The sequence below is a fragment of the Scomber japonicus genome, chromosome 2, assembly GCF_027409825.1.
Source record: "Scomber japonicus isolate fScoJap1 chromosome 2, fScoJap1.pri, whole genome shotgun sequence".
Taxonomy (NCBI): domain Eukaryota; kingdom Metazoa; phylum Chordata; class Actinopteri; order Scombriformes; family Scombridae; genus Scomber; species Scomber japonicus.
The window spans coordinates 477459-488770 of record NC_070579.1 but is presented as its reverse complement, the minus strand read 5'-3'; the positions used below and the strand labels follow the sequence as shown (position 1 = coordinate 488770).

At 47.9% G+C, this 11312-nt stretch overlaps 3 protein-coding genes across 3 annotated transcripts in view; 1 reads left to right on the top strand and 2 right to left on the bottom strand.

The window, feature by feature from the left end:
* Positions 1-9: 9 nt before the first annotated feature.
* Positions 10-3556, bottom strand: sde2 (SDE2 telomere maintenance homolog (S. pombe)). Its single transcript, XM_053336282.1, has 7 exons — positions 3446-3556; positions 2578-2695; positions 2260-2371; positions 1861-2030; positions 1513-1648; positions 1092-1428; positions 10-513 (listed from the first exon to the last, which is right to left on the bottom strand). Exons 1-7 carry the CDS (start codon positions 3545-3547, stop codon positions 124-126), a joined length of 1365 nt encoding a protein of 454 aa, XP_053192257.1. The 5' UTR covers positions 3548-3556; the 3' UTR covers positions 10-123.
* Positions 3557-4912: 1356 nt separating this feature from the next.
* Positions 4913-5588, top strand: mrps28 (mitochondrial ribosomal protein S28). The gene has a single exon (XM_053337863.1). The coding sequence runs from the start codon at positions 4913-4915 to the stop codon at positions 5495-5497; it is 585 nt and encodes a 194-aa protein (XP_053193838.1). The 3' UTR covers positions 5498-5588.
* A 2898-nt stretch (positions 5589-8486) lies between these two features.
* LOC128378205 (calpain-1 catalytic subunit-like) overlaps positions 8487-11312 on the bottom strand; it is a 15337-nt gene continuing 12511 nt past the window's right edge. The window contains exon 21 of the mRNA XM_053337653.1: positions 8487-8513. Coding sequence (XP_053193628.1) covers positions 8487-8513 — 27 coding nt within the window. The remainder of the gene's footprint in view (positions 8514-11312) is intronic.

Below are 11312 nucleotides of genomic sequence, written 5' to 3'. Positions count from 1 at the left end.
TGGACAGACCCAGAATCACCTGACTACATGTTCCACTTCCTGTCAATAGAAAAAATAAAAAACAGATTCAAACAAATGTCGGACCGTCCCTTTAATCTGAAACCTCCGCGACCTTTGACCTCTTCACTTCTTCTTGGTCTTGGCGGGTTTGGCGAGCAGCGCCGGGTTGATCTGCGCCGCCGTCAGCCCGCGCACCGAGAACAGCCGGGCGGCGCGCTCCGCCAGCGTCCCCCCGCACTTCAACCCGCGAGACATCAGTTCCTCCTTCAGGACGTCCAGACCCAGAGACTCCAGCTGCTGGGGGGACGCCGCCGAGGACACGTCCACCGCCGGGGACGGGTCAGCCACCGAGGATGGGTCCACCACCGCCGCCGAGGACACGTCCACCGCCGGGGACGGGTCAGCCACCGAGGATGGGTCCACCACCGCCGCCGGGGACACGTCCACCGCCACCGGGGACACGTCCACCGCCGCCGGGGGCTGGACCGCCGCCGCAGGGACACGCTGAGGCTGCTGGGAAACACACACACGTGTTTTCGTCAGTCACAGATTGAACAGATTCGAGGCGTTTAGCTTTCTGGAGACTCAAAGAGTAAAACCTGAACCATGAAGTAAAACCATCTGACAGCTTTAAACAGCTGATCAGTGATGAGTGTGAGTCCATGTGTTGCATGCTGGGTAACTGACCGATAGCTTCATATAAGCTTTAACGGGACAAACGTGTTTAAATGATAATCAGACTTCATGTCTTCGGTTCTTTACATTAACAGAATAAATCTAACAGCTCAGTGACTGCAGCAAGACAGCATGGAGGTCACAGCTCAGTGACTCACTGCAGCAAGACAGCATGGAGGTCACAGCTCGTCTCTAACTGAGCCTGACTGGGTCCTAAATATCTCTACAGCACATCCGGTTCCTTCTTACAGAACCACCAGGAACCACCAGCTCAGTTTGTAGCCGGTATCACTTCCTGCTGCTTCCACTCAGATATTAATAAAATAAAGTCTTTACTAACAGGCTGCTTTATTCTTACAGTAACTTAGATTAGAACTTGGTTCCTGAGGAACTACGGCAGCAGAGAGAGGACAAACCTGAGAGCAGCTGGTCTCTGAGGTTCTGGTGACGGTCTGAGAGGACGTGGAGCAGCTGGAGGATGGAGAGTCCTCCGCCTCCATCTGTGTCGTCATGGCAACAGCCGCTCCACAGCTGGAGGATGAGGATGGAGAGTTGTCATCCTTCGTCTCTGTCGTCATGGCAACAGCCGCTCCACAGCTGGAGGATGAGGATGGAGAGTCGTCATCCTTCCTCTGTGTCGTCATGGCGACAGCAGCAGCCGCTCCACAGCTGGAGGACGTGGACGGAGACTCGTCCTCATCTTCCTCCTCCTCGTCTTCCTCCTCTGAGCTCGGCAGGTCGCCCACGCCCGTCCTGTAACCATGATGACAGATTTAAAACATCAGCAGCAGCAGCAGGTTAACCTTCGTCACGTCTCAGAGTGAAAACACAACTCACCAGAAACACGCCGCCGCCGCCGTCTTCTTCTGCTTCTTCTTCTTCTGCTCCGGCTGCTCGCTGTCGTCTGAGCTCCGTCTCTTCACGGCAGAGACGTCGTCCACCTTCACCTGAGAGCTGCAGGACACCTGGAGACCTGAGACACACACACACCTGAACACCTGAACACCTGGAGACCTGAGACACAGACACACCTGAACACCTGGAGACCTGAGACACACACACACACACACACCTGAACACCTGGAGACCTGAGACACACACACACACACACACACCTGAACACCTGGAGACCTGAGACAGACACACCCCTACCTCCTGGTCTCCATGGTAACCAGGCTGGCCTACCTTTGAGCACGGAGTCCTCGAGGCGCTCCGACAGGTCGTGGCACTGCTGCTGGTACTCCGGGTCGGTGAACTGGTGTTTGGGTTCGGCCAGTTTCCTCTGGAGCCGCTCCAGACGCCGCTGCTCCTTCTCCGCCTCGCGCTCCGCCTGCTTCTTCAGCCACTCCGCCATCCTGGAGAACACACAACCAGAACCCTCAGAACCAGAACCCTTACACAGGAGAACACACAACCAGAACCCTTACACAGAACCCTTACACAGGAGAACATCACAGAGCAGAGAAGGACCTCGATAGGAACCGTGATGTCATCATTCTGCTACTGTAGTGATGTCATGTGTGTGTTAACGTATGTCTCTATGTAGTGATGTCATCACTGTGATGTCATAACTGGTGTTCTTACTCTTTCTCGTGGTTGACGTCTCGGAGGCGACGGCCGCTCAGATCTCTGCAGGCTTCACGATTCGTCGTCTTCTCGATCTGAGCGCCAAGAGCTCGAAGCATGGAGCCGAACCCTGACACACACACACACACACACACACACACACACACACACACACACACACACACACACACACACACACACACACACACACACACACACACACACACACACACACACACACACACACACACACACACACACACACACACACCATTAGAAACACCACAGAAGAAGAGGTGGTGGTTAGCTGCGGCTCTGTCTACTTCCTGGACTGACCTCCTTTGCCTCCCCTGAGCCGCGGCTCCAGGCGATAGACGGATCCATGCTGCAGACGATCCTGGAGATCTGACACCCGGCCGTCTCTGAGCACGTAGAAGTCCTCCGAGGACAAACCCTGAGGTCACATGACACATGACATCACTCATAATACTGCAGTACTTTTACTGTAAAACTGCATACTACATCACTATAATACTGCAGTACTTTTACTGTAATACTGCATACTACATCACTGTAATACTGCAGTACTTTTACTGTAATACTGCATACTACATCACTGTAATACTGCAGTACTTTTACTGTAATACTGCATACTACATCACTATAATACTGCAGTACTTTTACTGTAATACTGCATACTACATCACTATAATACTGCAGTACTTTTACTGTAATACTGCATACTACATCACTATAATACTGCAGTACTTTTACTGTAATACTGCATACTACATCACTATAATACTGCAGTACTTTTACTGTAATACTGCATACTACATCACTATAATACTGCAGTACTTTTACTGTAATACTGCATACTACATCACTATAATACTGCAGTACTTTTACTGTAATACTGCATACTACATCACTATAATACTGCAGTACTTTTACTGTAGTACTGCATACTACATCACTATAATACTGCAGTACTTTTACTGTAATACTGCATACTACATCACTATAATACTGCAGTACTTTTACTGTAATACTGCATACTACATCACTATAATACTGCAGTACTTTTAGGGTTAGGGTTACTTATTATTTGTGTATGTTAGCCACAGTTAGCTCGGGAGCTAACTGTGGCTCTAACATCGTTAATAAATCATTTAGGTCGCCTCTCAGTGACGTCAGCACTCACCTGTCCCTCGGTGTACCTGAGCAGAACATCTCTGACTGAAGCTCCGTCTGCGAACTCAACTTTACTGAACTTTAAGCTGTGAGAGGAGATAAACACCTCCATGTTGTCTTCTTCTTCTTCCGCCACGCCAATCACTGCGCATGCGCCAACGCTTCTGCTTTATACACGCGTGTTGACGTCACGATGACGAAACTTCCGGCTGAGCGGAGGAAAATAAACAAACACTTCAATAAAAAAATAATTATATATATAAAACACACATAAACGTTTTAATCTTTGTCTTTATTAAGATCAGATGTTTATTCACATTATTAAAGCAGCAAAGTGCATTTATAAAAAAAGAATAAATATAGTAAATAATAAAAAAGTAAATAAATAGTCTAATAAGTTGATTTACAATATATCTGAGTTTAGATTGTTACTGCGCAGGTTTAAAGTTGAGCAGGAAGTCCCTCTCCATATATCAGAGGTTAAAAAGGTTATAAAGGGTTAAATGAAACACTGTGATGAACCTGAATGTGACAAACTGCAGAATAATAAAGAAGTTGAATAATAAAATGATGTAGTTATTTTTCCCGCCACTGGGAGGTGGTCACGCGCCTCTCAGCTGGTTTCCCGCCATTTAACAGAGAAGAAGAAGCTGGATGGTGGCAGAGAGCTCCAGTAAAGAAGCAGTAAATGTATTTTAGACACATTATAGAAAGAAGGACTTATTATAAATATATGATTTATAATAAAGCAGGAATAGAAGAAGATGTTTAAACTGGATTATAAAGTTTTAGTGTCAAAAACTCTTGAATTAGAAACTGAGACAACAAAAAGGACTCCAAAACTATTTTCACTTCAATTCAATCAAAGAAAAAAAAAAGTGTTCAAATGATTTTTTTTTAAAAATCAGTTTTATTTTTTGCATTCAAACTTTTTTTGTTTGATTGAATTTTTTAATTTTTATTGAAGTGATGTTTTTGTGGATTGAATAATAAAGATACAAATGTCCTTCCCATAATAAAACCCAAACACACAAAAATATCAACAGAAAAAGAAAAGTCCTGAACAGTCTTATCTTTATATAACACTAACATAGAGAGAGAACAGGATGTACAGTTCAATGAAAGGCTATAATCTATAATCTAAGGTAATAAAGGAGGTTTACTCAGAGAACAGGGAACAACAAGGAAAACACTTTTATTCATGACCAAGTGGTGAGGAAGGAAGGAAGGAAGGAAGGAAGGAAGGATGAGAGTCAGACTGGACGCTGCAGGTTAAATAAACAGTTAAACATTTAATATAAATATAATATTATAAAATAAGTTAAATCTATTGTGAGTGAAGGAGGTTAGAGTTACTAACTGTTCCCTAACCGGAAGTAGATCAGCTGGGTTATAAAGGCCTGAGGGGGGCAGCACCGAACCTGACCCTCCTCTAAAGCTTCCGGTCTGACAAACACACAGAAGAAGAAGAAGCAACATGGCGGCGCTCTGTAAGGTGACGTCCGGGCTCCGGTGTGGAGGAGTCCGGTTCTCCTCCCGGTTCTCCTCCCGGTTCTTCAGGAGCTCCTTTAGCTCGGACTCTTCCGGTACTTCCGGTTCCGACCAGCCCGCCCCGGACAGACCCAAGTCCGGCTTCGCTGCTGCCTTCGACCTGCAGTCAGAGCTCCAGCGGGAGACCGGGAGCACCGGGAGCACCGGGGGACCCTCGGCCCGGTCCGGAGGCTCCTCCCCCGGGGAGCAGGACAGCTTCGCCTCGCTGCTGCGCCGGTCCCCGCTGATCCAGATGGGACCGGCTAAGGACAAGGTGGTGGTGGGGAGGATCGAGCACGTGGTCGGGGAAGACCTGTACGTGGACTTCGGGGGGAAGTTCCACTGTGTGTGCAGGAGGCCCGCGGACCGGAACCGGGACCGGCTGCAGCGGGGCAGCAGGGTCCGGCTCCGGCTGCACGACCTGGAGCTCACGGCCCGGTTCCTGGGAGCCGCTACCGACACAACGCTGCTGGAGGCCCGGGCGGACCTGCTGGGCCCGCTGGACACCCGGGACAACCGGGACCGGAACTGAACCGGGACTGAGATGGACAAACGGAACCGGGACTTGATTGTGGACTCTGGACTCTAATGTGTGATCTGAATGTTGAAATGTGTTTTAATAAATGATGTAAAAGCAGTTTGTTGATGATGTTGATGTTGTTTTTCTGCTCAGAGTGACGTCACTCATTGATTGATTGTGACGTCACAGCTCCAGACTGATCAGCTGTTCTGTAGTTTGGGGTTGAGGGTCAGACAGTAATATAATGACATGTAGTTTATCTCTCTGAGACGTTAAAACATTTAATATGAATATTAATGAAGTGAAGACAGAAACATGCAGGATGGAAATGAGATGTAAATAATCATAATGTGACGTCACTAGTTATGTCAGTAAAACATTTCCTTCATATTTTAATATATTTATGATGTTATGAGTTGTATCTCCACCAGGATGTGTTGCCCTTATTAAGGTATAAAATGGTCATAATGGTAAAAACAGTTAAATGTGTTATTTAACATAGAAAAGTTAAAGCTCATTAATATTAATATCACACATACTAGTTTATAAACTGATTTTTATCATTTTATAACAACAAGCTTCAGTTCTACCAGTCTGGGGCTTATATACATTTAAACAAGCTGAACCCTCCTAACAGGATATGACATCATCGGTATCTCCTGCTGCACGCTGCCTGTGTAAAGGTTCACACAGAAATAAAACTTCATAATGATATAAAAGAGTAATAAAGAGGAGCAGAGTCTGAGTCTCCTGCAGGAAGTAGATGATGATGATGTCATAGTCAGGATGGGCTGGGTCACTGCTGATGAGGTTTAACTCTGACAGCTGCTCTGGTGATGTCACTCACTGATCATTTAACCCTCCTCGTGTCAAGGGAGGAAGAAGGAAGGAAGGAGAGAACAAAAGGGTGGAAGGAAAGGAGGAAGGAAGGAAGGAAAGGAGGGAGGGAGGAAAAGAGGAAGTAAGGAGAGAAGGAAGGGTGGAAGGAAAAGATGAAGGAAGGAGGAGGGAGCAAAGAAAGAGGAAAGAAGGAACAATCAAAAGAGAGACGGGGTCAGTTTGACCCGGGAGGACGACAGGAGGGTTAATGAATGATGAGCCATGAGAGTTTTATTAAAACCAGTAACGTTGAGGTGAATGATTCAGATATTGATCCCACTGACTGAGCTCTCAGCTGAGTCTCCTGGTCTTCATCCTGACTGAGCTCTCAGCTGAGTCTCCTGGTCTTCATCCTGACTGAGCTCTCAGCTGAGTCTCCTGGTCTTCATCCTGACTGAGCTCTCAGCTGAGTCTCCTGGTCTTCATGTTGAGGAGTCAGATTTGATCTCAGGAGACATTTAAGAGTCATTAATCAATAACTCTGACAACTGATTATTAGTTTTATCATTTTTTAAATATGGAGTCCTTACTTAACCCTCCTGTTGTCCTCAGGTCAAGGAAGGACAGGAGGAAGGAAGGAAGGAAGGGAGTAAGGAGGAAGGAAGGAAGGAGGGAGAAAGGAGGAAGGAAGGAAGGGGGGAGGGAGGAAGGAAGGAAGGGAGTAAGGACGAAAAGAGGAAGGAGAGAAGGAAGGAAAGAAAGGAGGGAGGAATTTAGGAGAGAAGGCAGGAAGGAAAGAAAGGAGGAAGGAGGGGAGGAAGGAAGGAAGGAAGGAAGGATGGAAGAGGGAGCAAAGAAAGAGGGGAGGAAGTCATCAGCAGGTTTATTGATCAGCTCTGACATCACATTAAAGATACTCTATAAGTTTAAATACTTGAACCTGATTGGCTGATGGTCAGCAGGTGAGTCACATGACACAGGTGAGTTAATCAAACAGAGGCAGCTGATTGGTTCATTTCTGTCCTTTAATGAGTGAAAACAGGCGAGGCAGCTCATTAATAAATACATTCAATAAATACCCCCCCCCCCCCCACAATACAGATAAATACCCCCCCCCCCCCCATGCAGATAACTACCCCCCCGCAGATAAATACCCCCCCCCCACCCCCCACCATGCAGAGGCAGCTTCAGTACTGTGATACTGTAGTACTGTGTATATGTAGTAGTTTGTTGGGGTTGAATGACGCTGTGGGGGGGGGGGGGGGCTAATCTGACAGGGTTAGGGTTAGGGGGGGTTAGGGTTGGTGGGGGGGTTAGTGGGGGGGGGGTTCCTGAAGGGCCTATCATGATGTAGTAAGGACTAATCTGACAGGGTTAGGGTGGGGGGGGGGGTTCCTGAAGGGCCTATCATGATGTAGTAAGGGCTAATCTGACAGGGTTAGGGTGGGGGGGGGGGGGTTAGGGTTGGGGGGGGGGGGTTCCTGAAGGGCCTATCATGATGTAGTAAGGACTAATCTGACAGGGTTAGGGTGGGGGGGGGGTTAGGGTTGGGGGGGGGGGTTCCTGAAGGGCCTATCATGATGTAGTAAGGACTAATCTGACAGGGTTAGGGTGGGGGGGGGGTTAGGGTTGGGGGGGGGTTCCTGAAGGGCCTATCATGATGTAGTAAGGACTAATCTGACAGGGTTAGGGTGGGGGGGGGGTTAGGGTTGGGGGGGGGTTCCTGAAGGGCCTATCATGATGTAGTAAGGACTAATCTGACAGGACAGATTTTACACAGTGATGGAAGACTGAAGAAGTTAGTAAGGCAGAGCAGCTCAGTATTACAGTACTACTGTAATTAATACTACTGCAGTACTACTACACAGTATTACAGTACTGTGTAGTAGTACTGCAGTAGTGTGTAATACTACTGCAGTACTACTACACAGTACTGCAGTACTGTGTAGTAGTACTGTAATACTACTACACAGTACTACAGTAGTGTGTAGTAGTATTACAGTAGTATTGCAGTAGTATTACAGTAGTACTGCAGTAGTATTCTAGTAGTATTCTAGTAGTATTGCAGTAGTGTGTAGTAGTGTGTAGTAGTGTGTAGTAGTGTGTAGTAGTGTGTAGTAGTGTGTGTGTGGTTGTTTCTTCCTGTTGGAGGCACTTTGAGTTCAGCAGCAGGAAGTCATCTTCATCCACACATGGTCATAAAGAGCCACTGAGGACACACACACACACACACACACACACACAGAGACACACACACACACACACACACACAGAGACACACACACACACACACACACAGAGACACACACACACACAGAGACACACACACACACACACAGCAGGTGTAAATACACACAAACCTTAATCAGAATGATCACAGATCTATTTTGACAGTTACCATGGTAACATCTTCATTCTGACCTGTTTTATAGTGTTTGAACATTAACACAGGAGTCAGATATATGAGCTGTAACACACACACACACACACACACACACACACACACACACACACACACACACACACACACACACACACACAGTGAGGCTGCGTTCACACTGCAGCTAATCCGATTTGAGTGTTTGGATGTTCAGACTCAGACACATCTGTCCTAACTTCCTCCCAAAGCTGGTTTCACTCTGGATCTCATGTGATGTATGACTGTTCAGATTCATAAGAGCATCTGGTTCCATCTAGACCGGGTATAGATCAGATGTTGGGCTGCAGTGTGGAGGCAGCCTGACTGTCAGTAGATCAGTGTGGAGGCAGCCTGACTGTCAGTAGATCAGTGTGGAGGCAGCCTGACTGTCAGTAGATCAGTCTGACTGTCAGTAGATCAGTGTGGAGGCAGCCTGACTGTCAGTAGATCAGTGTGGAGGCAGCCTGACTGTCAGTAGATCAGTGTGGAGGCAGTCTGACTGTCAGTAGATCAGTGTGGAGGCAGCCTGACTGTCAGTAGATCAGTGTGAAGGCAGTCTGACTGTCAGTAGATCGGTGTGAAGGCAGTCTGACTGTCAGTAGATCAGTGTGGAGGCAGTCTGACTGTCAGTAGATCAGTGTGAAGGCAGTCTGACTGTCAGTAGATCAGTGTGAAGGCAGTCTGACTGTCAGTAGATCAGTGTGGAGGCAGTCTGACTGTCAGTAGATCAGTCTGACTGTCAGTAGATCAGTGTGAAGCCTGACTGTCAGTAGATCAGTGTGAAGGCAGCCTGACTGTCAGTAGATCAGTGTGAAGGCAGTCTGACTGTCAGTAGATCAGTGTGGAGGCAGTCTGACTGTCAGTAGATCAGTGTGAAGGCAGTCTGACTGTCAGTAGATCAGTGTGAAGGCAGTCTGACTGTCAGTAGATCAGTGTGAAGGCAGCCTGACTGTCAGTAGATCAGTGTGAAGGCAGTCTGACTGTCAGTAGATCAGTGTGAAGGCAGCCTGACTGTCAGTAGATCAGTGTGGAGGCAGTCTGACTGTCAGTAGATCAGTGTGGAGGCAGCCTGACTGTCAGTAGATCAGTGTGAAGGCAGCCTGACTGTCAGTAGATCAGTGTGAAGGCAGTCTGACTGTCAGTAGATCAGTGTGAAGGCAGCCTGACTGTCAGTAGATCAGTGTGAAGGCAGTCTGACTGTCAGTAGATCAGTGTGGAGGCAGTCTGACTGTCAGTAGATCAGTGTGGAGGCAGCCTGACTGTCAGTAGATCAGTGTGGAGGCAGTCTGACTGTCAGTAGATCAGTGTGGAGGCAGCCTGACTGTCAGTAGATCAGTGTGGAGGCAGTCTGACTGTCAGTAGATCAGTGTGGAGGCAGCCTGACTGTCAGTAGATCAGTCTGACTGTCAGTAGATCAGTGTGGAGGCAGTCTGACTGTCAGTAGATCAGTGTGGAGGCAGTCTGACTGTCAGTAGATCAGTGTGGAGGCAGTCTGACTGTCAGTAGATCAGTGTGGAGGCAGTCTGACTGTCAGTAGATCAGTGTGACTGTCAGTAGATCAGCCTGACTGTCAGTAGATCAGTGTGAAGGCAGCCTGACTGTCAGTAGATCAGTGTGAAGGCAGCCTGACTGTCAGTAGATCAGTCTGACTGTCAGTAGATCAGTGTGGAGGCAGTCTGACTGTCAGTAGATCAGTGTGAAGGCAGCCTAACTGTCAGTAGATCAGTGTGGAGGCAGCCTAACTGTCAGTAGATCAGTGTGGAGGCAGCCTGACTGTCAGTAGATCAGTCTGACTGTCAGTAGATCAGTGTGGAGGCAGTCTGACTGTCAGTAGATCAGTGTGGAGGCAGCCTAACTGTCAGTAGATCAGTGTGGAGGCAGTCTGACTGTCAGTAGATCAGTGTGGAGGCAGCCTGACTGTCAGTAGATCAGTGTGAAGGCAGTCTGACTGTCAGTAGATCGGTGTGAAGGCAGTCTGACTGTCAGTAGATCAGTGTGAAGGCAGCCTGACTGTCAGTAGATCAGTGTGAAGGCAGTCTGACTGTCAGTAGATCAGTGTGGAGGCAGTCTGACTGTCAGTAGATCAGTGTGAAGGCAGTCTGACTGTCAGTAGATCAGTGTGAAGGCAGTCTGACTGTCAGTAGATCAGTGTGAAGGCAGCCTGACTGTCAGTAGATCAGTGTGAAGGCAGTCTGACTGTCAGTAGATCAGTGTGAAGGCAGCCTGACTGTCAGTAGATCAGTGTGGAGGCAGTCTGACTGTCAGTAGATCAGTGTGGAGGCAGCCTGACTGTCAGTAGATCAGTGTGAAGGCAGCCTGACTGTCAGTAGATCAGTGTGAAGGCAGTCTGACTGTCAGTAGATCAGTGTGAAGGCAGCCTGACTGTCAGTAGATCAGTGTGAAGGCAGTCTGACTGTCAGTAGATCAGTGTGGAGGCAGTCTGACTGTCAGTAGATCAGTGTGGAGGCAGCCTGACTGTCAGTAGATCAGTGTGGAGGCAGTCTGACTGTCAGTAGATCAGTGTGGAGGCAGCCTGACTGTCAGTAGATCAGTGTGGAGGCAGTCTGACTGTCAGTAGATCAGTGTGGA

Bases quoted from the DNA above. Each gene is read 5' to 3' on its own strand.
- sde2 (XM_053336282.1), bottom strand. From the start codon at position 3,547: ATGGAGGTGTTTATCTCCTCTCACAGCTTAAAGTTCAGTAAAGTTGAG. The intron at 1,649-1,860 runs GTAGGCCAGCCT...TGTGTGTCTCAG, and splicing joins CGAGGACTCCGTGCTCAAAG to GTCTCCAGGTGTCCTGCAGC. The intron at 514-1,091 runs GTTTGTCCTCTC...TGTGTTTCCCAG, and splicing joins CAGAGACCAGCTGCTCTCAG to CAGCCTCAGCGTGTCCCTGC.
- mrps28 (XM_053337863.1), top strand. From the start codon at position 4,913: ATGGCGGCGCTCTGTAAGGTGACGTCCGGGCTCCGGTGTGGAGGAGTC.